Source organism: Cetorhinus maximus, chromosome 4 (genome assembly GCF_964194155.1).
Source record: "Cetorhinus maximus chromosome 4, sCetMax3.hap1.1, whole genome shotgun sequence".
In the NCBI taxonomy this organism is placed as follows: domain Eukaryota; kingdom Metazoa; phylum Chordata; class Chondrichthyes; order Lamniformes; family Cetorhinidae; genus Cetorhinus; species Cetorhinus maximus.
The window spans coordinates 4,338,008-4,363,138 of record NC_135882.1 but is presented as its reverse complement, the minus strand read 5'-3'; the positions used below and the strand labels follow the sequence as shown (position 1 = coordinate 4,363,138).

Sequence of the window (25,131 nt, the reverse complement as noted above, 5' to 3'; positions counted from 1 at the left end):
GGAACTCTTTCCCCTCTCTGGATGTTGAATCAGATGAAATTTTAAAGGCTCAAATTTATATTCAGTAAGCGATATGGATTCAAAGTTGTAAGTGGAGTTGAGATACAGATCAACCATAATCTCATTGAATATTAAACAGCCTTGAGGGACTGAATAGCCTCCTGCTGTTTCTGTGGTAGTGGATTAAATAGCCCTGCTCTTAATTTTCCTTTGCATGGATTATCCTGGAGGAGTGGATGATTTATGCAGAGGATAGTGAGGCCCAATAGCATTTGATGTGGTTTAGTGTTGTAAACAAGGCTATCAAAATTGGATGTGAAGAGGTGCTATCTGCAGGTCACCAGGTGTAGAATTGTTCTGGTAAATGGAGTACCAAAGGCTAGGCATTTAAAATGCTGTTGTAAGTAAATTGGGGTGTGTTTGGCTAGAATATTGAACCAATACACATCTCGTTTCAAGAAAAATACCAGGATTTTCTTCTTAATTGGTGATCCAATTATAGGCACACTCAAGAAAAGCGAAGAAGTCATATTCCTGCAGGGTTACAATTATCCCCTGTGTGGCTCATCATAAAACCAGAAAGGGGAAGCTCCTCTGGGCTCTTGTAGTAAGATCCAGCCTGTTTACTGTTCTATCATTGGTCATTTTGCATTGCAATCAGGCACACGCATGTCATCACTGATAGAACCACACTTTTGTATGTAGGTCACTCTCTGAATCTTGCATCTGTTTAATTCTAATGGCTGTTTCTAGTGGTGACCTAAGGGCCAATCTTTCTTTTACATCTCTTTTCTCTCAAAAGACATTTTGGACGATTTTTCCAGTTCTTTTGTTGGATTAGTTGATCATAAACGCAATCACAGATTATCCTGATCAGGGCTGTAAAAACTAAGGATTCACAATTTAGCTGTGCACTTACTGCTTACAATACAAAATGACCAAATATAAAGCTCATTTTGGCTACGCACTTCCCATTGATCTCTACCATGTAATAGGAGTTAGTGAATTCAGAGTGTGTTATATAGCATAAAGCAGGTGAGGTCTTGGGTATGAAAGAAAAGGATGTTTCCTGGACCTTGAGGAGAGAGGCATAGTGTTAAACCTGTTTTCATTAGTGAAAAGATTAAGGTGGGATCATGACCCAAGTCTTTAAAATGCAGGTACTTGTAAACTGTAGATATAAGCAGGGTATTTGATGGAGACTGAGCACAAACTAGAAGCGAGAGGTTTAAAATTAATGATCCTCCAATTCATGTAGAAATTAGGAGGGAGAGAAATCTACAGGTAGGTGGATGTGTAGAAGATTCTTAGCAAAAGCAATAATTACTTTGTCAATTTTTTCAAAAAGGAGCTGGATACATATATCTAATTGAAAATTTATATGATCAAATATGTCATATATGACTGCTGTGGGTTTTTAGAAGGAAATTGTATACCTGTCATTGGACACTAATGTGCCCAGTTTGGGAGATAGCTCTGTCTGTCTGTCACCCTGTGTTATTTCAGGCATTGGTCACCAGTTTAGTATTTGATCCTGACAGATTAAGTTATTTCAAAACCCAAAGAGTGCTTTAAAAGCTATCCAGAGAATATCTTTATTCCGATTTCTGTACCTGTGTTTGCTTAGCGAATAAACCAGCTCCCCTTTACCCAAATAGCCTTGCACTTTCTTAATTAGGTAGTCTTATCTTAGATCATTCCATCTATTTTATTAATTAGCCTGTTACATTGTGTTGCCTTCTCACAAAATTATTTTAAGCAATCGGATTATAACCTATGTGTCATGCCCCCCCTCCCAACCCTCTCCTCTTTTCCTGCTGTTCCAATGGGTCAGTGAAAACCTTATAGCATGGAGATGGGCTCATGGGATTTCTTTCCTTGTAGTAGTTGTGTAAGTTATTGCATCTCGCCTCTCCTAGCCATGTGCCATTCTCAAATTTGGTGAGATGTAGATGTGCCATTTGGGGGCAGGGTATTGGATCCTTCTCGCGCGCTCATTCAAAGGAGATATTGGTGTCCAATATTTGAATAAATTGCAAAATCTGAGTAAATTTGCCTATATGTGTGAGGGCTACCTTCTCAATGTAGGTGTTCCACAATATGTAACATTCATTTCCCTTTTGCAAAATACCTTGTTTGATGTATTGGAGGTGTGGTTGGAATGTACTTATAGGTATGTTTATTAGAGGTGGGTTGGCTACAGTAAGTGTGAGTAGTTCTTGTGTTTTATGACTGTTCTAACTTGTTAAAATGCCATGGTGTTTCTGACTGCATACTTGAGAAATAGGCTGAGTGGACCTCGCAAAGAGCCACTAGCTTTTTTTTGTTGAATACGTCTCATTTCTATCATTAGTTTCTTTACAGCCTTTTTGAGACCCAGCTAATTGCCCATTTGTACAACTGTTCTATTGCAGAGGTGCAAGGAAATTACTTGCTGTACAACAATTTCTTAAAAGAGGATTTTGTGTCTCTAAAACAATGTTGCCCAATAGAAATTGCTAACTAGCCATAGGTGTTGCTATGGCTAGTAAGTTTACTTAGATATTTAACATAGCTACCACCATTTGGTAACCAATGATCATAAAGCACCCTCTTTCTTTGTTACCATTTTACAAACACACACAAGGTTAAAGGGCAATGCTCTGCAATGAGCATTGGGATCACACATCCAGTGATGGTGTCTGTTACTTTTTTTAATTACTTAATCAGACACACAATTAGGCACATTTGGTTTCCCAGTTAGCCACACATAGCTGGTGTGTTTCTATCTTTTGTAGCAGTGAAATGCATAGTTCCACTATGAATAGGAACACAGGGTGCAATAATTTGTTACTTGGTTGGCCCCATTTTTTCAGTGAATAGTTGAGCCAAACAGATTGGAAGGTTGCAGGTTTAATCACTAAAACAAATTATTTGGTCAATTATCACATTGCTATTTGTGGGGGCTTGTTGTGTTCATTGACTGCTGTGTTTCCTACATGACAGCAGTGACTACACTTCAAAAGAACTTCATTGGCTGTAAAGTACTTGGGAACATTCTGTGGTCATGGAAGGTGCAATGTAGTTGTAAATCCTTCTTTATCACCACGCTGCTGAATTAGCTGAGCTCAACCAGTGTGACAGTGTGACTATTGGGCACTAAAAGTAAAAAGAATAAAGTTCTTTTGATTGCTATTTGGTAACACTTCTTGGTAGTGTAGACTTCAGTTTAGAACCCAGTTTACCTCTGTCCTCCACTGAAAACAGCCTACCAACACTGAGAAGGCACTTGCTGGAGTATGGCATCAATCAGGAATATAAATAAAAGGTGTGGGCTAGGAGCAGTGGATTTTGGTAAAAGTCTTTTTGAAAAGCACTTGCTCATTCAAAGGAGACGTTGGTGTCCAATATCTGAGTGAATTACAAAATCTAAGTAAATTTGCATATGGCCAAGAGCTGCCAGATGTAGGAGTTCCACAATGTGTAACTTTCATTTCCCTTATGCAAAATACCGTGTTTGAGGCACTGAAGAGGTGTGGTTGGAATGTACTACAGGTATGTTTATTAGAGTGGGTTAGCTCCAGAAAACGTGAGTCAGTTCTTGTGCTGCATGACTGTTCTAACTTGTTAAATTGCCATGGTTGTTTCTGATTACATACTTGAGAAGGAAAGAATACTGATTACAACCAACACAACTGGTTATCCAACATTCTGAAAATATTGTTCAAAATCTTTGCATGTAGAGAAATTAATTGGTTCTGATTTTGGTACACAGTGCTCAATTTTTAATGTCAGACATATTAGTGACATTTTAAGCTTGCAAGCTTAATTGTCAGCATTAAGTACTCACAGGTCAAATATAGCACAGGGGCAGAGTTTACTCTTTACTCTGTCTCAACAACATGCCTGAGCCCCTTTACCTTAGAAAATCATACTTTACATTAATTATCCTTGCTTTTCTTGAGTCGGATTGGCAATTAGTGTCAGTTAACACCAGGAACTAAATTTAAACTGCAAAACTCATTGGGCTGTTACAAACTACTGACTGATGAGATTTTCATGCCCTTGGTCTGGACTGGAATCATGCTAAGGTCTTAGCGGTAAAAACTCATTGTATACAGCACTTCACTCTCCAATCCGCTGGAGCCCAGGATCTTGTGACTCAGTAGGAAGCAATTCCGAAGCTTCAGGTTCAAGTCCCACTCCAGGGCTTGTTGGCCACAGAAGGAGCATTCATGACATGGTTCAACTGTTGTAACAACCCATTGAGTTACTAATGTCCTTTAGGGAAGGAAATTTGTTGTCATTACCCAGTCTGGCCTAGATGTGACTCCAGATCTACAGCAATGTGGCTGACCCTTAATTGCCCTCTGAAATTACCCAGCAAGCCACTCAGTTGTTTAGGGACAGACAATAAATGCAGGCCATGCCAGCCACATGCATATCCTGTAAATAATTTTTTTTTTAAAGAAACAACTTTGTCTCTGTGTGCCTTTAGATTTGATGAAATGATCTCATCATTTCTGACCTTTTTAAGGAATGTAAAATTCCAATATTGTGCAGCAGTTACAGTGCTACTCCTCAAAGCATGTTGCAAGATTCACCCCGCACTGTTTTGACCTTCCAGCAAACCTAAATTACTCGAGGAGGAAAGATGTAGCTTTTATCATATGGATTTCTGATTTTGTAGCATGTGGGAAGAATGAAGCCCCAGTGTGTAATCACCTTTGAGCTGTTTTCAGAGCAGAAATTTCATCAAAACAGGTGTACTAAACCTATTTGATTTCCCTTGATGCAGGTAACATATTGCCTTTATTGCTGAACCCTCTACATTATCGTATTTCTTTTTGAGTCCAAGCCAGTTTGGTGTCAAGTTTCCTCCTTTTTTCCTTGAAACTTGATCTTTATTTGGACAAAAGTGAGATTGAAATATTGCATTGAGCTGAGACCTGCGAAAGTTAAGTACTTGGAGAAGTGAAAAGTCCAGTGACAATACCAATACAAATAGATTAATGGTAGGAGGACACTGTAGCACATTCAAACTAATGACCTGTCTTTGAGAGGGGTGACGGGGGGGCAGCTACATGGCACTTTGACAGTTGATGCTCCTCCACTGTGGGGGTACCTTTTAGGTATATGTTATAAAGACTGTTCCTTGGCAGTATCTGGGGAAACCCGTCTTGGAGCTGTATGCACCTTTCACGTAAGCACATTAGATGGTTTAAATATATAACCTATACTTATGACTCAGCACCATAAAATAGAAGATTTCCACTTCATTCCTTTCCATTATGGACTTATTTTAACCTGTCTTCTGCCTTTCCCTACCTCCTTGGGCTTTCTAATGCCTTTCCACTGTCTGAGGCAATTTTTATACAGTATAACATTAAATATTGTTTTATATAAGATATTCAGGCTGTTAAGCTGATTACCTGCTACATTATGATAATAGTTAATGCTATTATCTTCAGACTGATTTCTTTTTATCCCCCCATCTTTACTTTCTTCAGTCCTATAAAAGGATCCAGTCCTAACAAAGGCTAATATTTCTGGCATAGACCCTATTTCCCCCCCTCGTTACAGATGCTAACAGGCCTGTGTAATTCCCACATTTTCAATTCTTATTCCCGAATGTTTTAAAGATGCGATTACCTCATGCAGTTGTGCTCAATCTAAACTAGAATTCAAACTTAAATGAGCCTCGTCCATGTTCCAAGCCTCATTATCCTTTTCTATCTAATGAAAGAAAACAAAGACTTGCATTTATATAGTGCCTCAGGACTTCGAGTGCTTTACAGCTAGTGAGGTACTTAAAGTATAGCTGATTTTGTAATGTTGGAAAACGTGGCAGCCAATTTGCACACAAAGATCCCACAAACAGCAATGCGATTTTTAAAAATCAGATAATCTGTGCTTGAGTGATGTTAGTTGAAGGATAAATATTAGTCAGGGCACCAGGGAGAACTCCCCTGCTCTTTGATTAGTCTCATGAACTCTTTACATCCACATGAGTGGACTTTTGTTTCATTGGAAAGACTGTACTTCCAATCTTGTATATTGTTTGGAAGGAGTGTGTATACCCGTGTAATTGTCCTCAGGCAGTCCCTCAGATTCTGAGATGGCTGGTAAGTCCAATGTGTGATCTGGAGACTCTGCAATGTGTGGAGCAGGTAGTGCTTGAAGGGTCAGGTAGTTGAGTTGTTTGGAGGTTTATGAGCTCTCTCTCTGATGTCTTGATTTCTTCTCTGCATGTTCCTGGTGAAGTCTCTTGATTTGTTTGGTGCCTTCCGAGCAGAGCTTTCTCCATTTTAGTTGGTTATAGGCCAGAGACTCACCCAAGTCGGTGGGAATGTTTGACCTTGACACGCCAAAGCATGTCCACTGTACCCCTGGGAATTTCCTGCCGTGACTGAGAGTTGCATTGGAAGTCTGGTGTTGGGCGTGTACACGTGAATGAATTGTTAACTGTAGATCTTCCACCGCTGTGCTAAAAGGGTAGCTACCAAGAGTTATGGTGATATTTGAAGAATCTCTACAGACTGAGGCCAACAGCCTGAAGCTGTTATTGTTGGCTAAATACTTTATGGGAAAGGACTGTTAGTTTTCTATCTAAATCCGAAGGCTAGCTCCCTTAGTTTATACAAGTATCAAATTATTCTTACGCACAGACAAGAGATAAGGGGAGTAATTTTAACCTAATCTGCACTGTGGGAAACAGAACTGAATTGGTCTCCACATTAAAACACGCACAATTCTCAAGGGGCTTGACAGGGAAGATGAATCCCTGGTTGGTGAATTTAGGACTAGGGATCATGGTCTCAGAATAAGGCATTTTGGACTGAGACAAGGAGAAATTTCTTAAGGATAGTGGACATTTGGAACTTCTACCCCAGAGAGCTGTGAATGCTGAATCAATGAGTATGTTGAAGACTGACATCAATAGATTTTTGAACTCTAAGGGAATTTAAGAATATGAGGATAGTGAGGGAAGTGGATTTGAGGTAGAAGATCAATCTTGATTTTTTTGGTGGAGAAGGTTTGAATGACCAAATGAGTTTATCTTAAGTTTTACACCCCGCTGATTTTGCCTTCTACTGAAGCCAATAGGAAATAAAACCAGTTGAGGGGTGAAAGTGGTGGCAAGCAGAGATGTAAAACGGGAAGCTGATCCAACTCTGTCGGTTTCCTGCTGGGTGATTCAGGATAACATTGTCCCAATGTCTCCGTTAAGTTTAAAAAAAAATATGTAGTCCTTGTAACATTCCAAAGTTCTTTACGTCTAACGCAACATTTTGAAGTGCAGCCAGTTGATCATTGCAGCAGCCAATTTACGGAGGAATGTTGGCCAGGGTACTCAGGAATTTTTACGTCAGATGGAGTTTAACACCTCACTTGAGACAGCACCTTCAACAGTACAGCACTCCCTCAGCACAACACTGACGTGTCAGCTGAAATTATACGTTTAGGTCTATGGTGAGGATTCAACTCTCAACTTTCTGACTAGGAAGTGGGAATGCAACCGGGCTGACAGCTTGTGATATGAATAACGGAAGTTTTAATTGCCTCTTTATTACTAAAGTCTGCCTGCATTGAAGAGGAGGTGTCTTTACCAGCTAGGGTGACAATACTGCCTATTTAAGCTGACGATTTGATTTAGGAGATTTTTTTCTCCACTTGCTTTACAGGGATAAGCAGCTTAAGTATACAGCTGATCTCAGGGCTTTTGATAAAACCTTGAAAATGTTATAGAACATTATAAATGAGGGATTTGAATTGGTTGTGTGATCAACTAAATCAGTACTGAGGCGTGATCAATATCAGATGTTTATTTGGGTTTTCTGTGGATAGCATGGCATATCTGTTCTCGTTAAATCTTGGTTTCTATGTGTCTGTTGTTCTTTTCAAATGCATCACTCATTTGACGTCAAACATCATGTTTGTATCGAAGGTCCAAATAATGATTAATTGTCTGAAATAAGCAAAATTTCTAAAGTTACCAATTGGGTAATTGATTCACTACATGTGAATGAGTCAAAAAATAGCAGAGTACCAGTGGGCACAAGAGGGCAGAAATGGAGTAGCTGAAGCCTCTTGTTTTTCAAAGCTACAATTCACAAATTGGCAAGTGCCATAAAACTGTTCAAATTCTTCATCCAATCTTGGATGGCTCCTGATCATTTTGTTCTAAAATGGTGTATGCATTTCAATGTTTAGGTGGCACAAGCTATGGAAGGATTTGTAGATGAGGATCAGGCTGTTAAAATCAATACTGTTGTGCTAGCCAAGATCAGGGGTGAGTGGAGCTTATTCACTTAAGTACCAACTCCCCTTACCACAACACCTCCCCCCCCCCAGCAAAATAACACATGCCACTATTCATGTGTAGTATCTAAAGATTCAGCAACTTAGAATGGATGGCATTAGGTGTAATTATGTCCATAACATTCTGAAATTTACAATCCTGGATGCATCCATATGGCTTTGGAGCTTTGGGCATTTGCTGATGGGTCTCATCCAGCCATTCTTGAAAACAGACTAAATGTTCTACTGCAGGGTGGTAACTTTTGATAGTTTCTTGTTCTTGGAAGTGAGGGAAGGTTGAACTGCATGTTCCTTTATACAGTTACTGCATTCTCTCTATGCAATCCCTTCATTTCCTTTCATTTGGAAATTACAGGGGAGTAATGATTAAATGTGAATACCACCAATCACCTCCTTGAATTGCAGCACTAATTGACTTGAGAGAATTAGATACCTTAAACCTTGAAATCAAAGCCTGAGAGAGAAAAGAGTTAGCACAGAGTGGTCCAAATTCTTGTACTGTATCCACTTAAATGGTTGGACAATTTTGTGACAATGCAGTGTTATAGGTTTTATTTTTTTCAAATTTGATTTCTATGTGGAGTGTGTGGCTTGAACGATCATGAAGTATTGATGCTTACGGATCCATCACTACTCGTGATGGTGATGAGATGGAGCTTGTTTTCTGGACTGATTTGTCCCTGCCCTTAAATTTAAACACACATCTATCATAAACATTGAGGATTTCTGTGGCACATCACTGAGAGAGCAATTTCACAATGTTTGCAATTAGAACAGTATAACACCAAAATGTGTATCAAAGCAAATATTACACAAATTAAAGTGTAGAATTTTTGACTTTGGCAAATGAACCAAAATATCTGTTGGAACTTGGTCTTGTTTTCTAAATGTAGATTTATAGTTTTACATCATGCAGACTGTTTTAGTTTTTTGATGAAGTATCAGAGGGTTCAGAAGGGTTTTTTAAATATATTCTCTCATGGGATGTGGGTGTCAATGGCAAGGCCAACATTTGTTGCCCATTCCTAGTTGTCCTTGAACTGAGTGGCTTGTGAGGGCATTTCAGAGGGCATTTAAAAGTCAACCACATCATGTGGTCTTGTGTAGGCCAGGCCAAAGGCAGATTTCCTTCCCAAAAAGACGTTAGTAAACCAGATGGGTTTTTACAATCGATGGTAGTTTCATGGTCACCATTAGTGAGACAAGCTTTCAATTCCAGATTTATTAATTGAATTTAAATTCCACTAGCTGCCATTGTAGATTTGAACCAATGTCCCCAGAGCATTAGCCTGGGTCACTGGATCACTAGTCCAGTGACGCTACCACTATGCCACCATCTCCCCATGGGTAATGTGGTTGATGTGGTGTACATGTACTTCCAAAAGGATTTTATAAAAAGTGCCACATAACAGGCTTGTCAGCAAAACTAAAGCCTATGGAATAAAAGGAACTGTAGCCACGTGGATGCAAATTGGCTGCATGACAGGAAATGGTAGTAGTGAGCGGTTGATTTTTTTTGGACTGGAGAAAGTTATGGCAGATGAAATTTAATTTGGAGAAGTGTGAAGTGATGCACTTTGATAGGAACAGCAAGGAGGGGCAATATAAAAGACAAGGTACAATTCTAAAGGGGTTGCAGGAGGAGAGAGACCTGGGAGTATCTGTACACACACCGTTGAATGTAGCAGGGCAGATGGAGAATGTGGTTAAAAAGGCATACAGGAACCTGGGCTTAATAAATAGAGACATAAATAGAGTGCAAAAGCAAGAAGGTTATGACAAACCTTTATAAAACATTAGTTCGGCCTCAATTGGAGCATTGTGTCCAATTCTGGGCACCACACCCTAGGGAGAATATGAAGGCTTTAGAGAGGTTGCACAAAATGTTTATGTGAATGGTTTTGGGGTAAGGGACTTCAGTTACAAGGATAGACTGGCGAAGCTGAGATTGTTCTTAGAAAAGAGAAAATTGAGACAAGGTTTGATAGTGATGCTCAAAATCATGAGGGGTCGAAACAGAGGAGATGGGGAGAAACTGTTCCGATTGGCAGAAGAGTCGAGGACCAGAGGACACTGATTTAAAGCAATTGGTGATTGAAATAAAGTTAACATATAGAAAAGCTTTTCCACACTGTTATGGTGGAGACAGATTCAATCGTGGCTTTCAATGGGGACTTGGATAAGAATCTGAAGTGAGAAAATTTGCAGGGCTGCAGGGAGAGGGGCTAATTGAGTTGCTTTTGTGGAGAGTTGGCACAGACAATAATGCTAAATAGCTTCTTTCTGTACTGTAACCATTGTATTATTCTGTTTTAAGGGATTCCATCCCCTGCATTCTTTTTTCAGATATCTGGAGCCTGGGAGTTATACTTTTCATGTTGGTATGTGGCCAACCTCCATTTCAAGAGGCAAATGATAGTGAGACGCTGACCATGATCATGGACTGCAAATATACAGTGCCATCCCGTGTCTCCAAAGAATGCAAGGAGTAAGTAGAAACAACATTCCTATCAACTTGGTGTTTACATGCTGGCTGTTTCTGTATAATCTTTAATATTTCTAAGTGATATAAATGTATTTAACAAGATTCTGTATTTTAAAAGCTGTACTTTATATATAAAGTATGTATAAGCTGCATAGAAGTTCCAAGATGATCATTTATGGCAAAATAAGACTGTGTGATGCCAACTAGACATGATTCATGATATCCGTTAAACCTTATGCCCTCCTTGTATAAAGGACCTTGGATTCACACAGTTTGGACAAATTTATCCATTTTATGTAGAATCTCCAAAGTGGGCAGCTGTTCTGAATCTAGGCTGGTGGCTTATTTGAAGATGTCTGGAATGAGGATGTGGGAGATGATGCCCACATTCAGTACACACAAATCACTGCTCTTGCCCTTCCTTGCAGTTCCCCCTTTTTTTTTTTTGCTTGATTCCCAACACTAGCGAGAGAAACTTGAAATAAAATGATTCAGCTCAAGTGTAGTGTTTGTCAATGGTGAGTGTAAAATTTGAACATCAATGCAAGTAGCCAGCCATCCATGTTAGGAGAGGAGCAACTAGAAAGGAAAACAGACATTTTAAATAAGTTATTAAGGCTTTAATTTAAAGAAAAGGGCTAAGCAAAATGTTCAAGGTTTAAATTGGTAAATGAGTAAATAGGAATTATTTTAATTTTTCAATATGCCTGTCACCTTGCTGTTAATATTAAATAGTTGCTAAATTGACGCATGAAAGATCTTTTGATTGCACCAATGTGTTTTATTATGCTAGTTTTTCATCTGCTTTCTATAATAATAACAGGAAATGAGAAAGTTCCAACACTGCCTTGTTGTCGCACTTTCAGGAGTCTCTTCCCATTAATGTATTTTGAAAAGCTGCCTTTTCATATACATGAAATATTTCCTCTAATCCCAAAAATGACAGGCAGTAATGCATTTTCTGATGTCCTGTCCTTGTCAGAATCTTTTTGTTCTGTTGAAAAATCCCATTTTTAATCTGTCTGAAAATTTAGTATTTTCTGTTCAGTGACATTCTTGTGTTAATCTTCACAACAGCAGCGTATCAAGTTTGCCATTTAATAAGTGCTAGACTTATTAAACTGTGTTCTTCTACTCAATGTTACTTTTTTCTTCCACTGCTTTATTGAGTTTAATTTTACTGCCCAGGCTTGGCCTATCTTCTGTGTTAATTCCACAAATGGGGTTTTCCTGAGCATTCCTCACATTTAGTTCCATTTTCAGGTCCATCTACAGTGCTGTTCAATGTTTGGGTATTTCCATTTTCTCATAAGTCATAGAAGGCAACATTTCTGAACTGTTTCATTTTATGACTATCCCAACAGTCTTATTAATCGGATGCTGCAGAGGGATCCGAAGCGAAGAGCCTCGTTGGAAGAGATTGAGGACCACCCCTGGCTACTAGGAATCGACCCCTCACCTGCAACTAAGTGCAACATCCCTCTTGTTTCTTACAAGAACCTCTCTGAGGAGGAGCACAATGGCATTATCCAGCGCATGGTGCTTGGTGAAATAGCAGACCGTGAAACCATTATTGAGTAAGTGTAGAGAAAGCCTAGTGGACAAAACACAAGCCTGTATCAATGCCGGCTTTGTTTTCTGGAGGGTATCATAGACACGTTGTCTACAATACTTGCACTGTCTAATTTCTGGCATTGATGGGTTTAACACTTGTATCACCCAACTTCAGTTTCTGAGTTGCGTATTTCTGAAAATAACCTGTTTAATAAGACCTAGATTAAAAGCTGTTGAGATGCAGTCGCAGCGAAAATGCAGTTAAATATTCGTTGACGTACATGTGAAATTGTGGGAGGGCAAATTAAAAGTTATGCCATTATGAACTTTATTTACCAGTATTCACAACTGAATAGACATGAGAAAATGGAACTAGAGTGGAGTATAGAGTCACAAAAATATAATGAGTGGACAGGGAAACTTCACCAACTTTCTACAATTGTAATCAAATTTCAGAAATACAATTTATAAAGTTGTTGGCTTCCATTGAATATCCTTTACTGGCTGTCAGTTCACTGCATATTTCTGAAAAACTGAATTAATAAGTCAGCTTATTCATGACTGAGATGAGGAGGGCTAATTAGTTTGTAGAGGTATCTGTTTGCTGTCCCACTTACCCAGAAGTAAGAGTTGGTTTTATTTCAAATGTAACGGTTGCAAGAAAATAAATAATGACACATAATGGCACGTTTAACATTTCTCTCATGACATGATAATGTGGGAGTTCTTAGTAGTTTAATAACAGTAGATGACATACTACATATTACTATATAGCATTATGCTGCTATGGTGAAGCTGTCCCTTGAAGGCAGAAGTCATAGTAAAGGAGATTCTAGACAACAGTGATCATAACATAAGAGTCACATTCAGTTTGACAACGATGAGTGTAAACCTAAGACTAGTGTCTTAAACTTGAATAAAGGCAATTACAAGGGTATGAAAAAGAGTTGACTAAAGTGAACTGGGAAAATAGGTTAAAAGATAGGGACAGTTGAGGAGCAGTGGCAGACATTTAAGGAGATATTTCATAACTCTCAGCAAAGAAAGAAAGAGACATATGAAAAGGATGCACCATCCGTGGCTCCTAAAGGAAGTTAAGGATAGTATTAAATGGAAAGAAAAAATGTACAATACTCGGAAAATTAGTGGTAGGTCAGAAGATTGGACAGATTTTCAGAAACCAGCAAAGAATGACCAAAAAAAAGGGAGAAATTAGAGTATATGGAAACTAGCAATATTAAAACAGGTAGTAAGACTTTCTGCAAGTATTTAAAAAGGAAAAGAGTAACTAAAGTAAGAATTTGTCCCTTAGCAGGTGAGATTGTGAAATTGATAATGGAAAACAAGGAGATTGCTGAAGCACTGAACAGGTATTTTGTGTTCTTCACTGTAGAAGGCACAAAAAAACCCCAAGAATAGTTAAAAATCGAGAGGTAGAAGGGAGGGAGGAACTTAAAATAATTACAATCACTAGGGAAAAGGTACTGGGAAAACTATAAAAACTAAAGTCTGACAAATCCATTGGACCTGATGGCTTTCATCCTTGGGTCTGAAAAGAAGTGGCTGCAGAGCTAGATGCATTAAATGTGATTTTTCCAAAGTTCCCTAGATTCTGGAAATGTCCCAGCAGATTAGGAAATTGCAGATGTGACACCTCTATTCAAGAAAGGAGGGAGACAGAAAGCAGGAAACTAAGAGGGCCAGTTAGCCTAACATCTGCATAGGGAAAATGCTAGAATCCATTATTAAAGAGAAAATAGAAGGACATTTAGAAAATCATAATAAGACCAGGCAGAGTCAATATGGTTTTGTTAAAGGGAAATCGTTTGACTAATTTATTAGAGTTATTTGAGGAAGAAATGAGCAACGTGCATAAAGGGAAACCTGTTGATGTGATGTACTTGGATTTCCAAAAGACATTCAATAAGGTGCCACATCAAAGGTTACTTCACAGAATAAGAGCTTATGGTGTAGGGGATAACATATTAGCATGGATGGAGGATTGGATACTCTTTTCGAGTTATCAACAGTCACAGATTGCAACTCTTTCGAGTACAATCACAGTTCTTGGTTTCCGGGAGTGGGACATGAACCCACAACCCTCTGATTCAAAGGCGAGGGTGCTATGAACTGAGCCACAGCTGACACCTCCATAGAGGATTGGATGACTAACAGGAAGCAGAGTAGGGATAAATGAGTCATTTTCAGATTGGCAAGCTGTAACTAGTGGGGTGCCACATGGATCAGTGCTGGGGCCTCAACTATTTACAATCTGTATCAATTACTTGGATGAAGGGACCAAATTTATTGTAGCTAAGTTTGCTGATGACATAAAGATAGATAGGAAAGTAAGTTGTCAAGAGGACAAAGAGTTTACAAAGGGACTTTAGATTGTGAATGGGCAACAATCTGGCAGATGGATTATAATGTGAGAAAATGTCAACTTGTCCACTTTGGCAGGAAGAATAGAAAAGCAGTATGTTATTTAAATGGAGAAACTCTACAGAAATGTGTGGCACAGAGGGACCTTGGTGTCCTGGTACATGATTCACAAAAATGCAGTATACAAGTACAGCAAGTGATTAGGAAGGCAAATGGAATGTTGTTGTTTTTTGCAAGGGAAATTGAGTATAAAAGTAGGGATGATTTGCTACAGTAGTATAGGGCCTTAGTGAGACTGCATCTGGAGTACCCTGTACTGTTTTCATCTGCTTAAAGGACATAATTGCATTGGAAACAGTTCGGAGACAGTTCACTCAACTGACTCCTGGGATAAAAGGGTCAGCTTATGAGGAAAGGTTGGACAGGTTGGGCTAATTCCCATTAGAGTTTAGAAGACTCGGAGGTCATCTTATTGGAACGCGTAATACCTGGCGAGGATTTAACAGGGTGGATGATGAAAGAATGTTTCCCCTTTGGGGGTGTCCAGAACTAGGGGGCACAGTTTAAAAATTAGGAGTTTGCCACTTAAGACTATATTTTTCCCTGAGGATCATTAGTCTGTGGAATTCTCTTCCCCAGAGAGCATTGGAGGCTGGCTAATTGAATATGCTCAAGGCTGAGTTAGATTTTAGATCAACAAGGGAATTAAGGGTTATGGGGGGGCAGGCAGTAAAGAGGAGTTGTGGCCAGAATTAGATCAGTCATGATCTTATTGAATAGCGGAGCAGACTTGAGGAACCAAATGGCCTACTCCTCCTAATTGTTATGTTCTTGTGAAGATTAAAATTACTCAACTTAATTATTTCATCAGGAATCTTCACAAGTTAATGTGCTTGTTGGGTTCGGGATGTAGCCTAGAAGTTGCCTTTTAGGACTATTATACAAAATGTGATGTCTAGAAAATAAATAATATGGACAAATATACGCTGTATAAAAACATTACATTTATTCCACATTTTCTCTATCGCTTTGTTACAACTGGAGAGAAATCTTTAGAAAAGAGAAAGGAGCCCCCGACTTAATGTTGGGCACTTCTGACCTCCAGCCTGAGATAGAAATTTTCCATCTTTTTCAATGAGAACCGTGATTAAACTCTGATTAACCTTAGGTTCTGTTTAATGGACAACAGCTGGGCGTTGTGGCCTTAAGGATACCGTCACCTGGGTGGAATAACTCATTTTGCAGGACATGGAATAACAATCTTGTCATCTGACTTAGTGTTTGGAACTCGGTGGGAGATTTACTCATCTAAGGAACACCTATTCCCTGATGAAGCTGACACAAGTTGCAATAAAAACTTTCTCCACATTTAAAAGCTTGCGGAGAGAAAGGTTTTGTTCATGTATAGCATTATGTTAGTGCAAAATCTGCTATAATTTTGGTCACAGTTTCTCGGGTTTGAATATAACCATGAATTCAAGATACAGTGATATTCAATTTAAGCAAAATAGCACTTTATATGATGGATTACTTGGGAACTTGTGCTACTCTTTGTGCAAATAGGATAACATTTCTATAAATAGGCAGTTATCAGCATAGCATCTATAGAATTAATGTGCCATAATTATTGCTTGTTGCAGGGAATTCCAAACAAGTGGCAGCTTTTTAACCAGTTTCAAATTTATTTGTCACAAAGGGTGCACACAGTATTTGAATTGAAGACATATTAGGCCCATTCTTCCTGCCTTACTGAGTGCAACAACACACCTGTCCTATGCCCCACAGTTCCCCCACCCACCAAAACCCATCAGTATTCTGTGGTTTATATTATAAACATGTCGTTTTCTAAATAGCTACTAAAGGGTGCTTTTGCTGCTTGCTTTATTTTCTAAGGGCCCTGGAAAGTAACAAGTACAATCACATCACTGCCACTTACTTTTTGCTGGCTGAGAGGATCCTGAAGGAAAAACAGGAAAAAGAAGTCAGGAACCGATCTCCCAGTCCGAGCCATATCAAAGCTCAGTTCAGGTAAGGACAAACAGACTGATGATTAACATGGAAGTTCTAGAAGTACAGACACACACTTTCAAACAGAAATTTCTTAATCTTTGCCTCTAACATAAACATGCACTGCTTGTGTTGCTGGATTCCTGCTGGTTACAGGAGCCAATTTTATACTTAGTTTGTCATCAATGCTGCAAAAAGCTGATGTGAAATCCAGCACGCACACATACAAACTTCTGCATTATTGTGATAATCAGTTATCCAAATTCTGCACCAGGTTACATTTGGTATGTTTTATTGAAGCTATTTAATAGAAATGTGTTTGTGATGAGCAAAGTATTCTACATATTTTTCTTTTGTTTGGATTTTGCCTTATATAATGTTAATCTTTGTTGAGTAAATACCCTCACACTGCCCCACAGTGTATAATGAATCCCTTTGAGGGTGTTGGCAGTCCTGGTGAAACTGCCTTCTCTGGCTGTCCACAAAATATTTTTGGTAGCCTGTCCTAAAATAGTCGTCACAAAATCTGGGATTGATCAGATGGAGTACGTTTAATTCTAGATGCACAAAGGTGTTTGCAATAGCCTTTTCATATTTCCAGGCTTAGTTTAGTGTAAGCAGCTTTTTTGTAAGAACTAAAGATTCTTTTCTACTGTAGGGTCACTGGATTCACAGGGAAGGAAAGTTTGAGTAATCAGTTTTCACCCGAGGAATCCTTTTCTCCTTGAGTTATCTCCCTGCTTTTAGAGTTTTGAGTGACCTGCTCTGCTAATCCACTTCCCTGCAAATACAGGTATCTGAGATTAAACGATTTGCAGAAATAACTAGGGTATAACTCTTAAACCCCTTGCTTTAACAAAGTGTTTTATTTTAAAGGCTACTTAGAGCTAGATCTATGCATTTTGATTGTAGAGTGCTTGAGGGAGGAATATATTAAGATTTCTTGGCATGGCTGTGTGTGGACTGGATACAATATGTGATGAAGTACCAGTTTGGCTCAGGGGTGCCTCTCTTGTCCCCTAAGTGAGTTCAAACCCCACCACAGGACTTTTTATATAATCTAAGCTGACATTTCAGTGCAATACTGAGGGAGTGCAAGGGGCTCTGTCTTTCAGTTGAGACATTAAACTGCCTACCTTATTCATGGGAAAGTAAAATATGTCATGAGGAGCAGGGCGATCCTTCCAGATTCCTGGCCAACTTCTATTTCTCGATCAATGTCACCAAAACTAATGAACTGGTCTTTTATGTCATCTGCTGTCATTGGGATCTTGTGAAAAAATTCATTAATTTTGGAGTTCTTGATCAAAGAACTTGCGCAAAGACTGAGTAGAATGTTCTGTGGCAGTGAAGGGCTTTATTTAGGGTGCTCCAAGGATGTTTTAAAAAAAATACAAAAGTACAATTTTCTTTCTTAAAAGGGTTTTGCTTTTGGTCTTTGGGTTTAAGGTACAAGGAAGTCCTGCCTGTAACTTTCCATTTTAGTAGGGGATCATTGTCCTTATTGGCCCGTTGGATGGTATTACTGATGGGTTTTGGTGGGTGGGGGAACTGTGGGGCATAGGACAGGTGTTGTTGTTGCACTCAGTAAGGCAGGAAGAATGGGCCTAATACGTTTTCAATTCAAATTGGAGTTTGGACATCAGGTATTCAGGTTGGTTTATGTCTCCCAGGCGCTTCAGCTATGTTTCTTGTGGGGAAGTTTGCACTCAACCACAGTAGGGTGGTGTGGAGTCTGGGTATTTCCCCAGAGTCACATTAGCAGGCCTCTAAAACAGATGCTGGTCCTTGTGAGCATTAAAATGTGACGCATACTGGGTGGGCAAAACATAATGTAATGGATAGCAAAGCATGTGTTTCTTGAATTGTGCAGAACAAGTTAGTGGAGTTGGTAATGCAATAAATCTAGTCATTTGTTAATTAGTCATTCCATGGCTAAAACCAGCGGTGCCAATTGGTGGCAAAGAAACACTGGAAATACATAGTGCTAAAACCTTGATGTCAGAGACTTGCATTATGTCTAAGGGTTTCCCGAAGTTTCAATATGCTGGCCAGAGTTGAAACTGTCTTCTGGAGGACAGACTGCATCAGAGATTTCACCGTCCATTTTATATTCCATGGTCATGGGGATAGGAACTAGTATATGCAAATGATGGTGGTCTTGTTAGAGTAAAATAAAGAAATAGAAAAGAAAATCAGAAATTGAGCATTCTATGGAGAGCAGAGGGATTTGTGGTTACAGGTTGGTGGGACATTTATGACAGCACCTCTGGTCAGTAACGTTATCTAAGAGGGAAAGCTGATGGAATTCTAGATTTTATCACGAGGTTTGGAATATAAAAGCTAATGGGTAATGTTAAATCTGTAGAAAACCTCTAAAATCAGAGGGTGTGGTATTACCTCAGACTAAGCAAGAGCCTGATGAGTCTTTGCTGAGAGTCTTTTTCGCCCCCACCCAGATTGTGATATAATCCCCTCAAGCCTGTACAGTTAGGCTATGCTCATATAATGTGCAGGACCTTACCAGGCAGATAATCATATTGGTCAATTTTAGCCTAGATGATATGAAGTTCTGCCTGTCCAGCTTCTCACCAGCTCACTTTTCACATAAATAAGGATTTCTGACTGCTGTTTGAGTGAGGTGATATTTTCCAAGTGCAGGTTTGTTGCAGAACTTAACATAGTTCTATAAGGTTTGCAAAAGTTAATGAGATTCTCTCTTAATTCAACATATTACCATGGCCTCAGTTTCTGCAGTGCAAGACAGCTCGGCTGAGGCATGTACTTTGTGCTGAAAGATGATCTTGTTTCTCAGAAGCATGCCTATCTTTTCTCCGGTGGGTTTGCTACTCATCATTCGTGAAAACCCCAATTCAAGAATGCACTACCTTGTACCAGCTCATGAAGTGACCTGCATACTGGTCACCTAGTTGGAGCAACAGCCAGTTTACTATAATTATGTCCAGAATTCCAATCAGTGTTTGACCAGCTTCATCTGTCGGGTATTATCACCACAACAGATCGAGTTAAGACTTAAATGATTTTCTCATCATTGGGTAAGTTAGTCACACCCACCATTCAGCATCCAATGCCACCACCAAAAGGAAATTGTTATTAGGTGAAGTGCCAAACATTTTATATGCTCAGGTGCAGGAAGTAAACAGATTTTGATCCATTGCCCTACAGGACCTGCCTGAGCATGAAACACTTGATAACTTTCTGAGAAGAGCAGTTGTAGGGAGCCACTATCTCAGCTTTGTTATAGGAGATGTACATCTGCAGGAATTGAAGTGTCTGTATTGACTCTCCCTTGAAATTCAGGAGTAGCGAGTACTGTTCGTTTAGTGTAGTGTATTTACTGGTTTTGTTCTCTCCACTGTTTGGAAAGTATTATTTCTTATCATAAACTTACTGTGATGTTGAGGGACTTGTTAAGACTGTAAGGAAGTATAATTAGCCTGAATGTCTAATGTTAAACATGACCATCCTGTGTATCATTAACTTGCTGAAATGTAAATCTACATTTAACTTCAATACTAAAGTCTGGAAGGAAATGAACAAAATGGGCGAATTAAAGCTTTTTGTTTTCTCTTTCTCTCCCTTTTTTTTTTGTTCAAATCTAGGCAGTCCTGGCCTACAAAAATTGATGTGCCCAAGGATATTGAAGACATCACAACGTCACCCATCATCCATCCTGTGTCTATTCCTGTTGTCTGTTCACCAGCCCGCACTGCAGAGTCCATTATTAATGGGCACCGAATGAAATCTGGTGAGTCTGCAAAAAAAGAAGAGACATCAACCGTTGGGTCAGCTGGAAAGACTGGTGCAAGCAATAGGACGTGTCTGTTCAGGGTGGAGGAGGATGACGAGGATGATGAGGATGACAAAAAAGCAGCTCCTCTTCCCACTCAAGTAGTTTTGCGACGTAAGCCTTCTATAACAAACCGGCTTACGACCAGGAAGAGTGCTCCTGTCCTCAATCAGATCTTTGAGGAGGGGGAGTCAGATGATGACTTTGACATGGATGAAAACCTGCCCCCCAAACTCAGTCGACTAAAGATGAACATAGCTTCTCCAAGCACGGTGCACAAACGGTACCACAAGCGGAAAAGTCAAGGGCGAGGCTCAAGTTGCAGCAGCTCAGAAACCAGCGATGATGATTCAGAAAGCCGTAGACTTCTTGACAAAGATGGAGGATTCACTTACTCCTGGCATCGTCGTGACAGTGGCGAGGGGCCTCCGGGAAGTGGAGGAGATGGAAGTGGGCAGGGTAAACCGAGTGATGGTAACGCTGGCCTTGACAAGAGCAGCCCAAGTGATGGTAACAAAGGTGGGAGCAGCCCTTCAAATGACTCCGGCGGGAGCACCAACAACACGGGAACAACAACTCGCAGCTGTACAACCCAGGGAAATACTTCACCGTCGTCCAAAGCTGCGGAGGATTTGATGGAGAGCCTGAAGTTGATGAGTCTCTGCCTGGGTTCGCAACTGCATGGTGGCAATGGTAGCAGATACATCATTGAGCCAACTTCAGCGATTCGAATACATGAGAAATCAGCCTGGAAAATGTGCATTGCCTCCAGCAATATAATGGAACGATCCGCTACCTCCTGCTGCAGGAAGTCCTATTCTGACCAGGTGGCTGACCTGCTGAATGAGCTTGAAATGTCAAAAGAGAACAACATGAACTTGAAGAATAATGTTCTACAGCTACCTCTCTGCGAGAAAACAATTTCTGTGAATATTCAGCGGAACCCCAAGGATGGGTTGCTGTGTACCTCCAGTCAGACTAGCTGCTGTCAAGTTATTTAAATAGTTTCAGCCTAATCTGACTGTCCTTGCTGGTTAAAGTTTGTGACTTACTTAGCACAGTGAAATATCTTTTTTCAGTCTTGAGCTTTTAAATGGACTTTTGAGAGTTATTTATTGCTGTTTTGCATTTGTTTGTTCAAAATCTTGACAATGCATGGTCTTTGTGCATGCTGCTTGCTATTACTTTTAATTTCCCAACAAGCAAAACATGAGCTGGGCAGAATTTTAATATCTGTATTAACTTGAGTTTAACATCAACCCATTTGTTATGCTTTGTTAATGGAGCTAAATGCAGTTTAAGTAAATGGAGCACTTTGTAGCTCTAAATGTAGCACTTATGGGAGAATGCAACAAATCTATATTGTTTTAAACCATCTGATCAAAGAACACAGGTTAAATGGCATACTCCAGTGCATCTGACAGAAAAGAACCAAAGCAATAACAGAAATATTGCCGTTCCTGTGTAAGTATTTCCATATTCCAAGGCTGATGAACGGCTATTCTGCAGAACAGCCACAATGGAGAGTCTTAACCTATTTGCAGTGAGCTCACATCAGTACCGGTTAGTCCACATTGACTTAAACTCAGGATAAGGCAAACTTGAGCAGGAATTTTAAGGTGCTATAAATGGACAGAGATGGTGGTAAGTAACTCTGCCAGTGCTCATAACACCATGCTATCCCTTAATGGAGAAAGCACTGCACTCAGGCTAGCCTGTCTCTTTGTCTGTGTATGTTTGCATCTGCTTGTTCTGTCAGTTCGATGGGGTAGGCCATGTACTGTAGTGACTGGAAATATATGAAGCAAAGTTGTGTTGTGTCTTGCAGGCCAATAAGATGTAATTTGTTGGAAAGACTTGTCAGTGTAGCTGTGACTTTTTTTTAAATGTGAATTACTTGCTGCTTATGTGTTGCAGTGTAAGGTTTGAAATGCCTCCCACCCCTTTCCTGGCGTGGAAGGGTATGATCTACAGATACCTGCAGATTGACATTTTAAGGCTTCAGACACACATTTATGATGACCAGTAGGAGGGATGGGTCAGTGCTGATTGAATCTGAATAGATAATGATCTGTAATCGGAACTTCAGTCACTTACAGTAATTGTCCATGTTTGTGTTAAATTTAATGGGGAGTAACTTTTTTTAAAAAAAACAAGTGAACCCTTTCTAATCCATCATTAAATCAGCTGTGTTTCAATCTAATAGGTATTGGATTTATTCTCTTCAGGGTTGTCCTCCCTAACGTCACAGACATTGGAAATCTCTGCATCTGCTTCTCTAAAATGTAGGTCTGTGGGACTCTGGAAAAACCTTCCAGTCAATCATCTAGTGATAAAGTACGTTCCAAACGAAACACTGCCTGTGAAATGGGGTGGGTTAGTCATTTACACACACACACTATATTGGCATTCCAGTTTTTAATAACCTGATTTTAATTGTGGAGACATATACATAGTGAAGGGAATTCACAGCAGTTGTGTAGTTGCACCTAAGTTTTTGGATTATTGTAAATAGTTTTGTTTATACAATATTTTATGTACAGCCTTGTGATGGCACCTTTTGGAACTCTCCTACCCTGTGTATTTGTACAAGAATTGTAAATATTTGTGTATACATGGTACTGAGGGTAACAGCAGTAACTATGTACAGTTGTCAATTCGTAATAGATTAATGTAGGTGGAAACACCCAATGTTAAACTTTGTCTGTGTTCTGGATGGAGTTGTCCCAAGTAAATGATTGTGCATGTGTTGTATCTTGTGAAGCATCGTTTGGTGCAAAGAACAGAAAGAGTAACCACTACTTATGAATGTTATTGGACCAAATAATGTAATAGTCTGAAAATGTGGCATCCCATGCCCCAACCTGTCTTCAAATTGGTATATTTACATCTGAATTAAATGGTGTGGCTGACTTATAATCAGTCTGTTGTGTCTTTCAAACCATGGGTATGTAAACTTTTATTTGTGTATGAAGAGACAGCCTAATCTTAGGGTTGACCTTTGCACATGTACACATGCTGCTTTGACAAAACTTAACACATCCTATCTGCCTTTTGTTTCTTTTTTGCAATAACTCTCGCCCACCTCAATACCACTTCACTGACTTGCACAAAAGTTGCAGATTCCCTATGCCATTGTTGTAGTAGGCTTGGTGACATTAGAAACATACTGTGGCCAAGTTGAAAGCTTTAGAAGAAACATTAGTACATTGGCAATTTATTCCCCCCCCCCCCCATAACAGCACCAGGCACTCATTATGGGATGTAATTAAATGCCGGTGCACAACCCCCTCCAAAAAAAATCCTTTGGGGGAATTTGTCTTGAATACTGTTGCTGCTGCCCTATCATTAGCAATATGACAGTTGTTATTCTGATAAATGCATGAATTGTGCTTTATTTGGATCCTAAACCAGAAAAGTCAATACTTGGAGTCGGGTACTGTTTTCAGGAGGTTCCACGAAGAAACTGGATGCTCATGCAATATATGATCAAATTAAGGGTTTCCAGGAGTTAATGTGGGTGCTAGCCAGGTGTCACTGACTGGGTGTGTAGCATCAATATCCTTGCTCTGGGCATATCCAGGATTCTTGGACTCATCAAACCAGCATGTAGTTCAGATCAGCCCTTACTGTACAGGTGCTAGTCACTGGTATTTAATTCAAGGGACCCCTCACCCAGACCCTGCCCCATGTGCTCTGGCAGGATCAGTCGGAACATTCAACCATTGTCTCCATATTGTTGCTCTGTATTCTACAGGCAAATATCCGGCCAAACTTGACCACAATAGCAGCAGGTCAGAGCACCGTCCAGTAGCTGTTAAAATCACTGAGGGTGGGAAGGGGAACAAAAGGTCTGTGATGTTTTTTAAATATACATTCATGGGATGTGGGCATCGCTGGTTAGACAGGGTGGAGGATAGGACAGATTACATGACAAAAGGTTACATGGTGCAAGGCCAAAGGAAGAGGTAATGAGAAGTGAGAAAAAAGATTGTCTAGTGGAGGTGTGAATGGTCTGAACACAAACTAAAGGAAATGCGGCGGCGGGGGCGGGGAACAAACAAGCAAAGAAACACATAACACAATTCAGGTAGAGGTTATGAACTAGAATTTTTGAACTCGGTTAGTAAATTGCCTAATCAGAAGATCCCTGAGTTTGCATCGAGCTTCATTGAACTCTTGTAGCAGGCTGAGGACATAAAGGTCAAAGAGTGAGCAAGGTGGAGAATTAAAGTGACAGGCGACTGAAAGCTCAAGTCATACTTGTGGACTGAACAGAGGTGTTCTGCAAAACGGTCACCCTATCTGCATTGTGGTTTCCCCAGTATTATGACACAGCCAATGGTAAAGGCTGAGTTCAAATCCCAGAGGGAAACTTGAAACCACTGTCATAATCCATTTTTTGCAATCTGTATGTTTCGAGATGCAGGCTTTGAATTTAGCAGTAACAAGACCACCGAGTCTTGAGATTTTTTTAATATAAAACTAAATTAAGTATTTATTAATACAAGATAAAATGTAAGCACATACTTATGTCTACAAAATTGCTACTATAATAGCTACAAAAATCTCCTAATTAATCTGTCAGTTA

The 25,131-nt window shown here is 39.6% G+C and overlaps 1 protein-coding gene across 3 annotated transcripts in view; it reads left to right on the top strand.

Annotated features, from left to right (window-relative positions):
- The window catches only part of snrka (SNF related kinase a), a 34,999-nt gene extending 11,540 nt beyond the window's left edge, over positions 1-23,459 (top strand). For all 3 annotated transcript variants that reach the window (XM_078539848.1, XM_078539847.1, XM_078539846.1), the window contains exons 3-6: positions 10,648-10,789; positions 12,151-12,363; positions 16,616-16,750; positions 20,353-23,459. In XM_078539848.1, the coding sequence (XP_078395974.1) occupies positions 10,648-10,789; positions 12,151-12,363; positions 16,616-16,750; positions 20,353-21,541 (1,679 nt within the window). In that variant the 3' untranslated portion in view covers positions 21,542-23,459. The remainder of the gene's footprint in view (positions 1-10,647; positions 10,790-12,150; positions 12,364-16,615; positions 16,751-20,352) is intronic.
- The last annotated feature ends 1,672 nt before the right edge of the window (positions 23,460-25,131 follow it).